Here is a 17,865-nt window from a genome sequence, read left to right as displayed (position 1 = left end):
ACCAGGGAAGCTCCGGGATGCAGCCTTACCTGCGGCTAGGAGAGAGGGGAGTGCGACGTGTTGCACGACGTCCTCCAGGGAGAAACACTGTCGTGCTATCAGAATAGCAATGAAAGTAGCTAATGAATCATGGAATGAAAGGTCACTCACCTTCAAGAAAAACATTGACATGTTTTAATACCTAACACCCTTTTGAGTAGCATCTTAAGATTCATATCTAAGAGAATGTAGGTGATACCAATAAGATCTCAAATCCCAAAAGGAACCAGTAGAGGGAAATCACTTATGAGTATTACCCTCTAGGCTTTTTTCTATTTTTTAAGACAAAGAATGAGGTTCACCCATATCCCAACGCTTTAAGACAATACTAAGCTGTACCTTGCATACATGTAACTGAGAAACCAAACAATAAGACAGCAAAATCAAGATATCTCTAAGTGATATAACATCAGTAAGTCTTTTTGGCAGAATGCAGTATAATCTGATATTGAAGGGTAAGATCATTAGGAAGCAATGGAAAACAAGGAGGTTCTCATAACTGAAAAACAAGCCTGGTGAGTGTTTTGGTGTTTCTTTCAGGAATAACTAATCTTAATTTTGTAAGATAATTAAATTAGTTTTAAAAACAATTGTGAAAATTCTCACCAACTCCTAAATTTAAAGAAGAGTGAAGATGAGTGAGGGAGAAAATGAAAGAAAGAGGAGAATCAGAGGAGGAAAAATCATTCATTCAGAGTGAAACTTCTACCCTTTGCAGATCTCACAAGACTTTGGCAGAAAATAATAAGAAAAACAGCTGTAATGGCAGTCTCCACATTAAGTTGTCCTGTAAGTCAAAAACTATGGTTAGAGATTTACGGAGAAAGAGCACAGCACCTCGAGGTTCATACTATTAATTCCAACTTTACAGATGAGGGAGCAAGCAGAGGTGAAGTGAAACAAAACAACTGAAAGATTAAGGACCTATGTTAAAGATAGAAATTTGGGTCTTTGCTGTCTGGAAGAGTAGGTCACAGATATGAGTTTTACATCTTAGGTACCCACAGGATAGAGTAGGATTGCCCATGTGGTCTTGAGACACCAGAACTAGGAAATAAAACTTTAACTGAGAGGCAGTTTTTATAATGTATACAGTTCTTCTATATATGAGATACACTAATATGTAACATGAATTACTGCAAGAAGCGATGGAAGCGACAGGCAGAAATAAAGAATCAAGATGGATTTTTAAGAAATTCACACAATGATGCAATGTGATAGTTGAGGAAATCTGTGATACTTTATAATGGACATCTCTTCAAAAACTTTCAAACACAGTCACTAAGAAAGACTGGACACCCCTACAAATCTGAGCCTGGATATCCTAATCCCACACAACAGAACCAATACTCCTAAGAGAGTTTTTCTCACCTTAAGAAAACAAACTGGCTGACTTCATAATGCAAACTGCTTTAGTTAAGTTATGTCCTGCACCATGAAGGACCCAAGGCACTTAGTAAACTATGAACAGACTATTCTGAGCAGACCACAGACAAGAAGTCTCAGCTAACGAGACTTCTGGCATCTCCACTCTAACTTAGGCTATTTTAGTTTTTTTTTTTTTTCATTGCCTTATCCCTGGCAATCACACTCTGGTTTATCACTTCTACAGAGAGAGAGGAAAACAAATTTATAATATTTCAGTTAAGAGTTGAGTCAACTAAAAAAAATTACTAATTGAATATTTAGCTGCACAGCTGAGTTTTTAAATGAAACAGAAAACTTACATCTACAGTGCAAAGTACATCATTAAACCCCCACACGTGATTTGAAGAACAACAAAGAGCCTTCAGGACCCCCAGCCATTCTGAACTGAGAACAGTGCAGCAGGCCGTCAGCTCGGAGGAGAAATTGGCTATGTCATTAATCCTACAGAGAAGGAAAAGAACATAAGAGAAAGTAACAAAAGACAAATACTCATACAGGATAAACTCAACAAACACATAATTTCAGTATCATCGAACACAGGATTCATTTCTTAGATTCAAGGATATAATAAAAATCCACTTGACAAACTACCTACTAGAATACGGAACAGAAGAGAAAGGAAATGTCTTCATATGTTTTCTAATATTTAATGCTGTCAAGCAACAAACAATAACCAGTACAGATATCAATTAACATATTTTTAGTTCTGTAAACAAATCTGACCTATGAATTCATGCTTTTAAAAAACATGAAAAAAAGTAAAGGGAAGACCTAAATCCAACATTTCCAAAATTATGTGTATTTTTCATTTGTATTTTTGTCATATATGTTTTTGAAAACGAATCAGACAACTGATAGACTATATCTAGAGCATCTTACGTCAGATCAATAAGCCAGGTTAAGAAAAGCACCCGGAATAGAGCTGAAATAAACTCAGTAACAAAATAAGATTTAAAAAAACAAAGCCAAATGTCTGAAATTAAAGATCTGAATTTCAAAGTAGCAACCATGCAACAACTGTGTGTTTAATCGTAAAGCCCAGCTCACCTTCCAGCATCCTGATGACCCATACATACATTCATGAGAGTGTTGCAGACGAAGCTGTAGCGATTGGCCGCGTTGTCACTAAGGATCTTGCCCAGCACTGAGTAGTTGATGCTACGGGCTGAAGGATTCTCAATAAAATCCATCATGAAGTCTGGATCCCATCGCAAGTTAGAATTTGCAGGAATCACGTTATTATATATGGTTTGCTTTACTTTTGAACAGGCACTACTGAGGTTACAAGAAGAAGAGTTAAAAGACAAAACAAAACTACAATATCTAGAAAGTGACTTCATTTAAGGACAGATTAAATGGCAGCTGTAAAGTATTCCTAGAGAAAGCTCACGTTATGGGTTCTTGATTCCAACTTCCCAATAATCAGCATTGGACACAGTGCCTAGAATGTTCTAGTTCAATAAATAGTTACTAAGTGGGTAGAAGAACAAAACAAAAATAAGACATTTGGGTACTAATCTTAATTTCTAGGTCTTTTCTACATTTTACATGCTTTAAAAATAAAATAATCTACTAAGACGTCCAACAACTTCTCTGAACAGTGAGTACTGTAACTTAAGACTAATAAAAATGGATTGGATTACACACCAGGAATAACTTGGTGTTTTTATCCTAATTATACATCCTATAAAACTATTCCTCTTCATTCAGAATATCCAGGGAGGTTCATGTGCCATGCCTAACTGGGAAAGAAGGGTTCACTCCCTGCCTTCCAGGAGTTTAAATTCTAGTAGGCAGATAACGGATAATATACAAATACAAATTCTATGAGAGTAGAGAAACCATTATACTGTTCCTAAAAATGTATCATGTTGTGCTTCTCTGCAGTATCTAGGGTGTTTTAAGAACCTGGTTTACAACATTCAGAATTATACAGAGTAATATACAGAATATTGTCTAAGTGTATAAAAGGGAATTAGAAAGTATCCTCTCAAATCTTGCTCTGCAGCTACGGCTGAAGGATGATCTGATTTTGGATCTCAGACCCCACATGCGCTTTGCTGTCCTTGCCCACTTGCTGTGGATAACAAGTCCATAAACAACATTTCACCTTCTCTATACAAGAGCTCTTTTAAGCAACAGAAAGCCTTTTCCTTTTAAATTTCAGTAAATTTATTTGTGATCAAGGTGACATGCCCTAGTTTTATGCACCTATATAAATAGTAGCCAGGAATGATTTCCTCACAAATGAAAAGATCTATAGACTCTTTACCCTAACCTGTTACCACTGACAACTGCTTCCAGAAAACAGAGATGGCTCAGTTCAGTGTTTACCAAAATGTGACTTCAGATTTTCTCCTTCACAATGACCTCTGGGAATTTGTAAAAATTAAAAGACTTCTGGACATCACTGTTAGGTGTATGGAATCTGTATGCTTAAAAAAAAAAAAACAAACTGTCCCAGGTGAAACTAAGTCCCAAATATGCTTGGGAAGTACTGGGCCAAGAGGGAGGACTAAAGCCACCCACTAAATGGCAGCAAATACAATTTTCTACATGCTTTTTCTTTGCAGACAACTTATATAAAAGCTTGTCAGTGGTTGCTGAAGGATATAAGTTTGCAACCTGAATTCACGACCTGTTCAAAATGACAAATATTATATACTTTCCAGAGCTTTTATTCATTTTTTTTAACTTTAAAATGTTACTTATTTATGGCTGTGCTGGGTCTTCGTTGCTGCGTACAGGGTTTCTCTAATTGTGGCAAGCAGGGGCTACTCTCTAGTTGCGGTGTTCAGGCTTCTCATCGTGGTGGCTTTTCTTGCTGCAGAGCACAAGCTCTAGGCATGGGGGCTTCAGTAGTTGTGGCTTGCATGGGCTTAGTTGCCTCACGTCATGTGGAATCTTTCCTGACCAGGGACCAAACCCATGTCCACAGGATTGGAAGGTGGGTTCTTAACCACTGGACCACTAAACAAGTCCTCCAAGCACTTTTATTTATTTATTTATTTTTAATAAACGTATTCATTTTAGTTGGGGGCTAATTACTTTACAATATTGTAGTGGTTTTTGCCATACATTGACATGAATCAGCCATGGGTTTACATGTGTTCCCCATCCTGAACCCCCCTCCCCTCCAAGCACTTTTAAAATCTCCCTTTTCCCTGTCTTGACCCTTTCCATGCTTTCCACTCAACTTTTCATACATTCTCACTTAGTGATAGTTCTAAATTTGTTTCACTTGCCCACTAAAAAGGAAATAAAAACCAATTTTTCTCTCTGCTGGTCCCCTTCCTAGCATCAGTCCCTGGTTTCCTCCACCTCCGAGTATTCCAAGTGTTAAGGAAACAGAGTTCTGCAAATAGCAAAGCAGTATCTCTTTTTTTTCAACGTCCCACTTAATTCTAGCAATCTACCCAAGTCTGCCTTAAAAGGCAAAAGAATTCTGCTTTTCTTTCTGCAATTTTTTTATGAGTAAGCCTCACTTTTCTAGGAACTTCTTTCAAGTTGATGCCCTCCTGCCTCCTCTTACAATTTTCCTGAACTTTGTGGTTCATGGTGAATCTCCTCACCCTTCATTTTGAAGCTTCCTATTTCATTTATTACACTCTTTCCAGATGAGCTCTAGGTTTTAATGAAACATTAGCTGCCATCAAGGTCACTGTCAAATTCTTAGCACTCTCTGTTGCAGAAGTATATGGAGTTAACAAACAAATAAAAACACTCATTTCCTTCTGAAACTGTATGTATCAGAAAAACCTTATAGAGTAATGAAAGCAACACATAGCTCAAGGCCAAAATGACTTATATTCAAATGTAGCCTTCATTGTTTATTAACTTAGGATGAACAAAAATCATTTATTGATAGGAAAAATTATTTCTACTTCCTGGGGTTGTTAGGAGGATTAAAGATCTTGATGAAAATAACCCAGCCAAGCCCTTGCCACACAGCAGCAGCTCAGTCATAGTGAATGTTAGCTGCTCAGTCCATGTCTGACTCTTTTCGACCTCTTACACTGTAGCCCGCCAGGCTCCTCTGTTTATGGGATTCTCCAGGCAAGAATACTGGAGTGGGTTGCCACTCCCTTCTCCAGGGTATCTTCCCGATGCAGGGATCAAACCAATGTCTCCTGCACTGGCAGGCAGATTCTTTACTCATCTGAGCCACCAGGGAAGCCTGATCAGTCATAAGTAGATGTGATTAGTGATCTATTTCCTTCAAATATTACATGTATACACATTATAGATGATGTTTCAGATCCAATCATTAAAACTGGTTTAGTAATATACTAATAGACATCTCGCTGCATATCTAGCTTTTCTTCAACCATTTTCTTAATCCTAGACTATAAATAATGCTTGACTTGAAGGTTTTCCAAGAGAATTGCAGTTTTCTTCCATGTCTTTAATTGCTAATGCAAAGTAGCCCCTCAGTTCATTGTTGGTCTCCTAAGTTTCTGCACAGCCAGTGTGCATTACTTGAATTAATTCACTTTGCATGTTTTACTACCCTGCAGGAGCATTAGCGGTCAAACACTGTGGCTTTCTTAAGAAACTTACAGGGCTGTTGCAAGAACCCAGTCATGTATGAGAAAGCTCTCTGAAAACTGTAAACTAAAACTGAAAGACCTCTGCAAAGTAATAGAAGAACATGGGGCATTGTTTTTACATTATTTCTAGGGGAAAATATTAATATTTCATAAGGGATTATTTTTAAACCTAATTCATTTCATAAAGACATACTTTCACATTATTTTCCCCTATCAGTACCATTAAAAATATCACAGATTTTGTTGTTGGTATAGATCATTCTTTAAACAGATTTTTTTTGCAGTGCCTACTATGAGATACTCTTCAAGGTACTGGGATAGAGCAATGAAGAAAATATAAAGCTTCTGCTCTCAAGAAGCTTATATTCTAGAAAGGAGCCAGACCATAAATAAATGTATAATGTATGTAGCGGGGAGGGGGAATAATGTTAAGCTCAGAGAATGACAGAGAGTGGGGGCAGGGGCCGTCCTACTTCAAAGGGGCTGATCAGGGAGGCAGAGCCCTGAATGAACCGTGGGAGTGAGCGAGTAACTGCGGGAAAACTTTACAAGAGCGGTAATAGCCAAGTGCAAAAGCTCCAAGATGGGAGTGTGTTTAGAATGTTTGGAGACCAACAGGGAGGTCCATGTGGTTAATCTGAACGGAGGGAAAAAGACGAGAGGGCTGGATGCAGTAGATCCTGAAGGGTTTTGAATTCTATTCTGAGTAGACAAGAAGCCACTGGTATATGTCAAGTTATTCTTGTTTCAAAGGAGGACTTTTGAAGACATGTTGAGAATACTCTTAAGACAATCAAGGATGCAAGCCAAGAAAGCAGTTAGAAGGAAAATGTGATGGTCCAACCAAGAGATGAGCATGGTGGGAGTGGCCAAGCAGTAAAGAGTGGTCAGATTCTAGATGCACCTGGAAGACAGAGTTTCTCAGATTTACAAACAAACTGGACACAAGGTACAAGAGAGTGAAGAAAATCATAACTGACTATTCTTTCCTTGCCTGATTCTAGGTTCCAAATTTATTTTGTCAGCTATTACCATCTCCTTCCCTCCGCCAGCTTACAATTAATCATCTAAACTTCCTCAAACAACATGAAGTAAGTAAGGAGTTTCCAGCACCTGTCTGCCTGTTGGGGGCACAAGTGCTAAACTGCAGAGAATGACAGGGGCCAAAAATGCTATTTCAAGTAGGAAGGTAAAGGAGTCAAAGAGACAAATGCAGGGAGAAAGTGAGTCTGCAAACGGTGGGGAAACAATTTTCTAAGTGAGGTAATAGCAACTGCAAAATACAGAATGTTTTCTCTTCTACCAAAATTGCAATCAGAGTTAAACATGCATAGTAATTTGGAATAGGAGGTTATAGGTACAGTGAAATGTAATTCAATAGGAATTCTGGCAGATATAATTAGGATTACTTCTCATTATTAAAAAAGGTGACAATACTGGTTGGCTCACAAAAAAAAAAAAAAAAAAAAAAAAACCGGGCATAAACCTATTCTTATTCTTTTGACTTTCTTCTACCCACCTGAAGAGGTCTCCAAATTTACTTCTGAGGTGGCTACATGACACGTAGAGATCGTAGAGGTAGGCTAAGATGCATCTTTCAGGGGAAGAACATTCTGAGGGGTTCACAACATGCTTTACCACACCACACAATCTAAGGAGAAAAATACATGAGGACATGAGACACATACTTTGTCAATATATATGTTATTGCTTGAATCTTTTAGAGTGAGAATATGTCCCTGATTACTTTCAGTAAGACAAAAAGATATCAGACTGTTAACACTAGTCATTATAGCAAGTAAATACCTGAATAAAATATCATTTTCTGTTATGATATTGAAACACTAAGTATTTTTAAAACTTCAGAAATGACATTAACAATAAGAAATGAAAGAAATTCCTCCATACAGAAGATGTATAGGGAGGAGTCATCAATAAAGTTTCTGCACTAGGACACAAAAGTTTTAGTAGAGAATCTCTCTTGAATAAAAAGATTGATAAATTCAGGAAATGTGCAAAGGACCCCATGTCCACTTTGTAAATGAGCAATTTCTTCATATCAGTAGGTCTGATAAGTTCAATTTTAAGACCATAAGCTGGTTCAGGCATGAAACTGACCAATTCATGGTTTGGGGTCACATTCTCCTTGTTTATCCAAACTAGAAACAAATTTATTTTAGTTAATCTTAATTAAGAATTCCAAACACCTTCTTTTTGGTGATATAACACTTGCAATTCAGAAGAAGCACTTACTACTCCAGTTTCCCAGATCAGAAAGATGGCCTCTTGGGCCACAGTTCATACAACACACAATTTCACGTGACACAGATAGACACACTAGTGGTCCATCCACCTATCAGATTCCACCGCCGTGCTGCATTGATTACAGGGTTCAGTACTACTACAACAGTGTCACATATGACTCAAGATTATTAAAGCTGAAAAATATTTCAGAAATCATCTTCTTTATCCTTCTTCACCTTCTTTATCACTATCTTTCACCTTCTTTATCCTACAAAGAGGGCTCTGAGGCTCAGAAAGGTAATGGAAACTTGCCCACAAGGCAAAGAGCTAGTTTACAGCAGATCCAAAAAGAGAATTCAGGTCTCCAGAGGCCCAGTCTAGAGCCTTCTCTGCTGTTTAGAAGATGGGAGGAAGCCTGGGATGACAAGGCTGAGAAGGACACTGGAATCACAGGCGATACCTCTGAGCACCCTTCCCAAGATCTGTGACTGGAGGGCTCACACAGACTTGGACTTGTTATTCCCGCTCTGGGATCAGCAGAAACCTGATAGCTCTGTCGTTCAGCTGGCAATAGCAGAGGAAGGGCAGTGTTCCCTGAAATGGGTTTGCCATGCTGTGGGCTTTTTCTTTGTGGGTGTAAATGAGAAATGCCTTTCAAAATAAGACAGAGAAGCGCCAACATCCTGAAAGAAATCCAGCCCAACATCAGAGGTGTGACCTAGCAAACCATGCAAAGGAATAACCATGTAGCATCCCAAGGCTTCTGAATTGACAGCAGCAGATGCAGGCAACTGAAAATGGCTGTCAGTTACATCAAAAGTGTCCCACAGTTAAGAAGAAAAGTAGATGCTTCAATCAGTTGTTACCTATATAAACCAAAATAGCTACAGGTATACCTTGAAAAAGCAAAGAATTATTTTGTGATTAAAGAAAACAAACATATATTGAAAGATTGCCAGGCATTTACTCTATCAAAGTCAGTGTTCCCTCCACTTCCTAGAAGTAACAAAACATTTTATATTGAGATCCAGTATGTTTATGTAAGTACAAAAAAAAACACCAAAATCCAACCCAGAATAACAGTTTTGGGAAAAGTACTTATCTTTACTATATATGATAAAAAAAACAAACATAAAGTGATTTTATAAACATTTAATAGAACACAAATTTAAAATATCAAAATAAATGATAATGACATAAATGTCAAAATAAAGGAAAAAAAAGTACTTGTGAAAAACTAGTATTTTCATTTCATGACCAATTAGGGCATTTCCATTCACAGTTTAAAAAGTATGGTGTAAATCAAACAGCATGAATGAGCTGCATGAATGATTGCTGATTGTTTCAGCAATCTGGAGGATTTATTAGCTATGAGATGCTGGGTACAACACTTCACCAACCACTCCAACTAACGGGCCTGAGTGTCAGTTTCCTGACTTGTAAAATGGTACTAATTATTCAACTCCACAGGGTAGTTGAGGGCTGTAAAATAGTTCTATATTTTCTGGATTCTAAGGTAGCTATTTTCTTACAATTAAGAATATCAGGGATGTTTCAGATGTCACTTAGTAATAATTTAAGTGTTTATTATCTGTGGCTTTTCTCTCATATGAAGAGAAAACGTATGGTTCACCAAGGCTAAAATACTTAACAACTGGCTTGGCAGAGAAAAAAATTCTGCTGACTCTGGTCACAGAGAAAAAACTGAAGAAAGAGGCCAGAATAGGAGAGACAAGCTTGAAGGAAAGATTAAGAAGATATTCAATGAGGTGTCTTCAAATGATAAGATAGTATTTGTTAGGTGAGGATGGCTGCAAATAGAGAAGAGGCACAGAAATACTTACGTCAAGTTCAATGTTAGCAAAAGTCTAAAAGCAAAAATTCTACTTAAGCCTAAAACCTAGTCAAAAATGTACTTCAACTTTAAAGTAAAAATGTTTCATCTTGGGAAATGCAGTTAAAGAAAAGCACATGTAGTTGAGAGACAGTCTCTTATATGAACTGAATGTAACAATAATTGGATTTACTTTGTTCTGGTTTTTTATTTTTATGGTTATTATAGAAACATCTTTAAGACTTCAAATAATAGTTACAAATTAAAAAACCTATGTGTAGAATTAATGTGGCAGCATTTCCTCTTTCCTCCAAAAGCTGCTGTTAAATGGATGCCACTCTAGAATAGATAGATTACATGTGCTGGGTTACCAAAAAGAAAGGCACTGTGAAACCAAAGAACTCCATGTTTGCCTTTTGAGCCCAGGAGGAAAAATGGAAGAAAAAGAAAAAGAGGTTGCCTTTTGTTTACATATACATAAAGCCCGGAGAAAGAAGTCTGCAGTGGACAGAAGAGAGCTCAGAATAAGTGTTTTGACAGCTCATTATAATTCTCTGGTCCCAGTCATTTCAGCCTCTAACGGTAGTGATGTAATGACTTAGCCCAACTTCTTTAACGGTAGTAGAGAAAACCTCAGTCTGCAATTCATCCAAGCTGAAAAAGACTAAGAATCAAAAAGTCATTTATTCTAAATTAACTCATCAAAATTTTCCTTTAATTTATAAAAGAAATGAAATTGAAAAGTTAAATCTGTAAGATGATAAGTATTCAAAGCTTATTTGGAGTTGGATTCTCCAAATAGAAACTGAAATTACGTGAACAAAGAAGCAACCACTTATTCACCAATCATAATCATTCAGGATTCTGGTCAGCAGAGATGACAGTAACTAGGGAGAGAGAAGTAGGCAGGCAGGCTTTCTACGCTTTTATCACCTTTCTGATAAACACTTCCTGGCACAAGCATTCTTTAACTATGCGTCTTTTTATGAAACAAACAGTACTATTTTTCGTTTAAAGCCACTCATAAAACTTTATCACAAATACACATTCTATTGTTAAATCTGTGAAAAGGGTATATAGGAAGGCCTTTGTTCTTCTTTCAAACTTTCTATTAAGTTATTATTTCAAAATAAAGCTTCTTTAAAAAAGCCACATTACACATACTAGGATATACCAACCCTTCAAACACCTGGGCAGTCTGATCGGGATTCAGGATCAGACAGCTGTGGTAACGCCTGAGAACAGCCACAATGCACACACACAGTCCTGTCGTGTAACTTCCTGCCAGGCTGGAGGATTTCAGGAGCAGTTCCGCTTCCACAACACTCAGTTCGTTCAGGAGCTGCAAAACGCAAAAAGATCGAATAAACATGTAGCTGCCAGAACAAATAGGAAAAAATGTTAATTTTTACAAACTCTGGATATACTGAGTCATCCTAAAACTGCTTGATCTCCTTCCTTGTTCTGCCACAGGACTATATACATATAAAACCACCATCGCAGTACCTTAGGCAAATAGCTTTTACTTTTAATCCTTTACCAAATGATCGTTTTCCTTCTCTCTGGGCATCACGGTCCATGCCATCAAGAGGGATTCAATACTGAAATAGTTGCCAAAATTTTATGGTGGTCCAAAGTTCTGGACTGGATAATTTCAGGAAAAAACACCCCTAACCTCTTGATTTATTTCCATTTACACCTCATTTTCAATAAATGGAAGTTATTCATCAGTATTTTCTTATTATTAACAAAGCTAACACCTCCAACAGAATAAGTAAAAGATATGTTTTATTTCTACTCACTAACAACATATACTAACAAAAGAAATCAAGTACGTGTACAAGAAAAACAGTGGAACAAATCAATAATGTTTCATATGTTTTGCTCTTACATAAAATATATTCTAGTATAAACAGCAAACAAATTTTCACCTTTCCCTAAGCAAAACAACAAAAGACAAGTAAGAAACACAGTCAAAACTCTCACGCTTTTTAATCTTATATTTTAACACCGATTGGATTATGGAAAATTGAAAATTATGGACACAGCTGCTAGTTGAAAATGCTAGTTAGATACTGTTGACTCAGAATGCCTCAACTGTATGAAATTGCACAGGGTGGCTCACTGTAAACTGTACAATGCCTAGTAGGTTTGCTTTGCTAAAGGGCAGGATGCCTTTGATACCTGTATTGCGAAGTCAATGAGTCCATTGATATTCAGTGCTGGCTCCATGAGATCAAAGATGAGCTGAATGTGGTGAGCCAATGGGAGATGGTATGATGTTCCTGATGCAAAGCTTGTGATTTGTTCTAGCACATTGTTAGAAATCTATGTGAAAAAAGTGAAAGTAAGTAGAAGACCAATATTCCAAATACCTTTTATATATTATTTTAATTTTGGGGGGTAAGAAATGTGAATTTATACATGATTCTACTTAGAAGTTGAAACATGTTTCTACAGAAAACAAAATCATGTACAAATCAAATAATATCCTTAAAACAACTATAATTTGAAGAAATAAGACAACTTGTCATTAAGATCTTGACCTAACTCTCCTAAAGGTAGAGTTATGCTTAATTAGTTTCCAGATATTCTTTTGACTACCTATGGATTTGGTTTCTTCACAATTGCAAAGTACTTTGTTTCAGTCATCAACAGATTTCTCCCTTATCAATCAGCAATGTAGGGCACAAAATATAATAATGTAAGTATTGCATTAGAGATTACTTTATGTAGTGCTGATTATTATCATAAGGTAAAAATATTTCTAGGATAAAAATTAATCCTCTGAGAAAAGTAAACTGACACTTGAAACTGAACTACTCGATAGTTTTAAGACACTTCCAAATGTTTTAAAAATGCATTTATAAAACAACGAAGGCTGAAAACACATATTGCATGAAAGAGATATAAGGCAATATCCCAGTTTCATAATAAATCAGCTGTAATGGCTACCTGAGACGTCACTTGATGCTGATCAAAATATGAAAGGAGTTGAAGTTTTGTGAACACCGTCTCCAGGGTTGGAAATGCTTCCTGTTTGTTCTTCCTGGCTTTCTGTCCTTCATCTCCAACTAAATAAACACATAGTGGATACATTATTTTTCATTTAAGTGAAGCTCTTGACCTTTTTCAGGGATACTTTTTTACTGAAGTATAACACACATACGGAAAAGTGTACAGACTCACTGAATTTCTACAAAAGAAATTAATTCATGTAATGAAACTCAAATCACAAAATCACATACCAAAACCCCAGAAGCCCTCTCAGGTTCTGTGCAGTCACTTCCCCTCCCCAGAGAACCAAGAGCCTGTCCTCTAATGGCTCAGATTAGTGTTGCTCACTTTATGCAAATGGAATCATATGATATATACTTTTTATATCTGTCATCTTTCACTCAATAGTATTCATCTGAGATTGATCCATATTGATGAGGTAATTCTAATTATTTTCTAAACATGAACCATTCTCATTTATGTAATATATTTAAATTTTGGCTATTAATGAGCAGTGATAGTTGCTCAGTTGTGTCTGACTCTTTGGGACCGTAGCCCTAGCCCCATCAGGCTTCTCTCTCCATGTAATTCTCCAGGTAAGAATACTGGATGGGTTGCCATTCCCTTCTCCAGGATTAATGAGAAATACCTCCTTAAATATTTCTTACCCACTGACTTTTAAAATATGATATCAACATTGAATGGGGAAAAAAATCACCCAGGCTCAAATGGATATAACAGAAAACTCCATTGGTATCTTGTTAGGAGACTCTCTAACAACTTAGTATGTAAAAAGGGAAATCTACACAATTCCTAACTTTTTAGGGGATAGGAAAAAATTAAATCTGCCCACATTAATGGAAAAGTGCTAACTTTATCAATTTAACATAAAGAAGTTTGGGGAAAAAAAAAGTAAGAAATACTACAAACACTGCTTATTCCAGAAGAGCTCTTGTTCTTGACAGCTCTGAGGATAAGCTCCAAAAACAATTAGGTCCTATTTTAAAATATTTTTTAATATATGTATTTACAAACACAAATCTCAAAGCAAGAAAATGCTGTATTGTATGATCTCCAGGATCTCCTTCAACACTATGATTCTAAGTAGTCAAATGCTACTGAATCAAAAGCTTCCTCACACATCATCTTATTTGGGAAAGTTTAATTTCAGAGAACAAAGGTCATTTTACAGATTTTTGTATTTAAGATTCAAGAAAGATTTCACTAAACTTAAACGGCTTGCTAATGGCAAATGCAATAGCAAATGTTTTACAAAACAACATTAGGAAGAAAGGAGATTTCTCTTTCAACAACAAGCAAGTATGGTTTAGGGGCAAAAGACAAGCAAAAAACCCAGGCTGTTTTATTTCCTAAAACAAACAGAGAATTAAAAAGTGCTGAGTAACATAAGGTACAAGATTATGTGTAACTTTTGCCAAATAACACCAAATATAATGCAAAGAATAAGAACAAAGAAGTTCATGAAACCTACTTGTTTTTCAATATCTATTCTCAAAGGTACAAATTAAGTGTGACATTTTGCCTTCAATATAGCTGCTCACAGGTCATACTGCTGCTGCTAAGTCGCTTCAGTCGTGGCCGACTCTGTGCGACCCCATAGACGGCAGCCCACCAGGCTCCCCCGTCCCTGGGATTCTTCAGGCAAGAATACTGGAGTGGGTTGCCATTTCCTTCTCCAGTGCATGAAAGCGAAAAGTGAAAGTGAAGTCGCTCAGTCGTATCCGACTCCTAGCGACCCCATGGACTGTAGCCTACCAGGCTCCTCCGTCCATGGGATTTTCCAGGCAAGAGTACTGGAGTGGGATGCCATTGCCTTCCCCGCACAGGTCATAAGCGTGTTTAAAATATTCAAGTTTTGAATTTTTCACTTACTAACATCATTGACCCAAGACTGAAAGCTTACACCAATAGTCTTGGGTACCATGAGCTTTGGAAGTGAAGTTAATATATTTATTCAGTCTTTCTTGGGACCAAAACCAAGTGTGTCATCAAGAAAAGGAACAGAATTGAGGATGAAGACCCAGTATGAGAACTCAAAAAAGCCTCTTTGTTGATTTGCCTATATTAACAGGCTCTATTTACTTACACATAGCTAAGTGAAAGAAAAATTTAAAAAATTACTGGTGGTTCTCAAAAGGAATATTTTATTTTAATGACATTTACATAAGCAATAATATAATAGTAATTCATAGATTTTCATCTGTTTTATGTTCATCTGCTTTCAAAATATGTATTATTGCTCTTCTGTGGCTTAATTTTGATTTTTCATTTTTTAAAACAACTCTAATCCTGGTGCTCACTTCAGCAGCACATATACTGAATCTCTAATCCTAGAAGTTTGGGCTTCTGTTGTGATGATAAACTTCATTAATGGTTTGAAAATTCACACCCAAAGATGACCTGTCAATGTAAATGTAGAATGAGACTTGCCTATGTTGGACTAGAAATGTCATTTCAACATTAGATTATGAATCCACCCCACCCTCCCAGGCAACGTCTGGTTGATCTGAGAGCATACGTAATGAGTTCCTCAAAGTCATGTTTTTATTTGTAACCAGAAATCAAGCACATGCTAACACAACCTGTTTTCTGGCCTCACCAGCATATCAATGCTAGTGTTTACATAGTGACTTAAATAAGACTCTTTAGCAGAAGGCAGCTCGCTATCCCAAATTAACAAACATATTTCTGACTGATGAGGAGTTTTATTTAGAATGTGGGAAAGACAAAATCCCCACTGAAGACGGCCCTCTCCTCAGCGGTGCCCCTAGTATTGAATATCTCAAAAATCAGTGTGGAAGAACAATGATCTCCTGGCAAGTTCACAAGCAACAGCTGCCCATTTAAGAGCCTAGTCCAAAGATAGGACAGACGATAGTCGAGCATTTAAAAAAAACTCTTTGTAAAGAAAGGAAGTGGACTCAGCAGAAAAGGACACCACAGTGCTTCCTTCCTTGTCCTACCCCCTCAGCCTTCCAACACCAAACATTCCACAGGATCTGGAAAGACTTGCTAAAATTAATTTGGGAAAAGAATGTATTACTGAACCCCCTAAAGAGATAGTGTCCATCCCATTCCCAAATATACAAAAAAGTCGTTTCGGATACATCTTGCTAGCCAGCTGCTGAGCTTTGAAATTCAGCCTGTTTCCTCTTTTCTTTAATAGAGAAAACAGAAAAACAGCAGGTCAACAGTTTTTTTAGAGCAGTTCTTCCCCCTCCTCACAATCTCGACAATGGCAACAGGCTTCATTTCCCTTCCACAACCTCATGGAGCTCCTACAGCACTAGCTCCTTACATGGCCACAGAAGAGAGTTAGGGGATCTGATGCAAGTAACATGAAGGTAGCTGTCCCATTGAGTTCTAACACATCACATGCCCAAAACACACTTTCAGACGGAAAAACATGCCACCCTCCTACCTTGTTTCTGCATCTGCACCCTTAAAGATGGAGAGGAAAGAGAGCTATTTGCATTGGTTATAACAACACTTTTCTGTAGGAAAGATCTACTGTGGACAAGCTTCAGTATTTGTTCAGTTAAAGTCCTAAGACTGGATCCTCTGGGAAAAGGTTCATAAAACAGTATTTATTCTGTAGTGAACAACGAAGCGAAATTCCTAGAGGTGGTTTATGCCATGTGTAGGAAGTGTGCTATTTTCATAGGTAAAGGCCAAACTTTTTTCCCATTGTATTACCTAAGTAAAAGAGAAATAAACACCACTGATGGTAGTGGAGTATACAAAATGATATCACATTTTAAATCATATGACTATCTAATAAAATAAACTTTGGAAAGGGTAATTAGGCCAATGTGAAGTGGATAATTACAAAATTCCAATTGTGCAATAAGGTGACATAATACAAAGGCATAACTTCACTGTAAAAACTATGTAAAAAGATTGAGGAAAGAGCATTCCAAGTAAAGGCATTATGGAGCAAAGACCCAATTTTCTTTTTAACAGAAATTGTTTGGAGATGCGAGTAGCCTCCACTACCTATTGCAATTATTCTTCTGAATAACTTAAGAAAAGAGCAGTCACTACACTGTCATGAATTTAAATTATCATGTAAATATGAGGAGGCTTCCCTGGTGGCTCAGTGGTAAAGAATACGCCTGCCAATGCAGGAGATGTGGGTTCTATCCCTGGGTCAGGAAGATCCCCTTGGAGGAGGACATGTCAACCTATTCCAGTATTCTTGCCTGGGAAATCCCATGGACAAAGATGCCTGGTGGGCTAAAGTCCATGGGGTTGCCAAGAGTCTGACACAACTAAGCGACTAAACAACAACAAAAATATGATGGGCCAACTGCAAGCTTGAGAAAAGGATGGAATTAGGGGAACAGACCTCTTCCAGACTAAGGGTTTTCCATTTTTTAATACTTTATCACGTATGCTTAGTCACTCAATCATGTCCGACTCTTTGTGACCTTTTGACTGTAGCCCACCAGGCTCCTTTGTTCATGGGATTTTTCAGGCAAAAATACTGGAGTGGTTGCCATTTCCTTCTCCAGGGGATCTTTCCAACACAGAGACTGAACCCACATATCCTGTGTCTCCTGCATTGCAGGCGGATTCTTCACCTGCAGAGCCATCAGGGAAGTTCTTTAAATACTATATATACGACTATTGCAGAAAATTTGGGAAATATGCAAAAAAAGAGGAGTAAGTAAAAACAACCTCTATCTATCCATGGAAGGCACCATTTTAAATGCAAGGATTACTATAAATGGAATCATGGCCTTAAAATTT

At 37.2% G+C, this 17,865-nt stretch overlaps 1 protein-coding gene across 27 annotated transcripts in view; it reads right to left on the bottom strand.

The window, feature by feature from the left end:
• MED12L (mediator complex subunit 12L) overlaps positions 1 to 17,865 on the bottom strand; it is a 364,359-nt gene that overhangs the window by 64,384 nt on the left and 282,110 nt on the right. For 20 of the 27 annotated variants that reach the window (XR_014076860.1, XR_014076861.1, XR_014076862.1 and 17 more), the window contains 7 exons: positions 13,051 to 13,169; positions 12,280 to 12,423; positions 11,274 to 11,437; positions 7,537 to 7,668; positions 2,515 to 2,742; positions 1,767 to 1,908; positions 30 to 150 (listed from right to left, as the gene is read on the bottom strand). Coding sequence is in view for 22 of the 27 variants with exons in the window: in XM_081570462.1 (XP_081426588.1) it covers positions 30 to 150; positions 1,767 to 1,908; positions 2,515 to 2,742; positions 7,537 to 7,668; positions 11,274 to 11,437; positions 12,280 to 12,423; positions 13,051 to 13,169 (1,050 nt within the window). In the remaining 5 variants the exon portion in view is untranslated. The remainder of the gene's footprint in view (positions 1 to 29; positions 151 to 1,766; positions 1,909 to 2,514; positions 2,743 to 7,536; positions 7,669 to 11,273; positions 11,438 to 12,279; positions 12,424 to 13,050; positions 13,170 to 17,865) is intronic. The other 7 variants (XM_081570476.1, XM_081570464.1, XM_081570478.1 and 4 more) reach the window with 1 other exon arrangement.

Source organism: Giraffa tippelskirchi, chromosome 2 (assembly GCF_054371585.1).
Source record: "Giraffa tippelskirchi isolate mGirTip1 chromosome 2, T2T-mGirTip1v1.2.pri, whole genome shotgun sequence".
NCBI lineage: Eukaryota > Metazoa > Chordata > Mammalia > Artiodactyla > Giraffidae > Giraffa > Giraffa tippelskirchi.
Note: the sequence above shows the minus strand (reverse complement) of the source record. Positions and strands in the feature narration are given on the sequence as shown.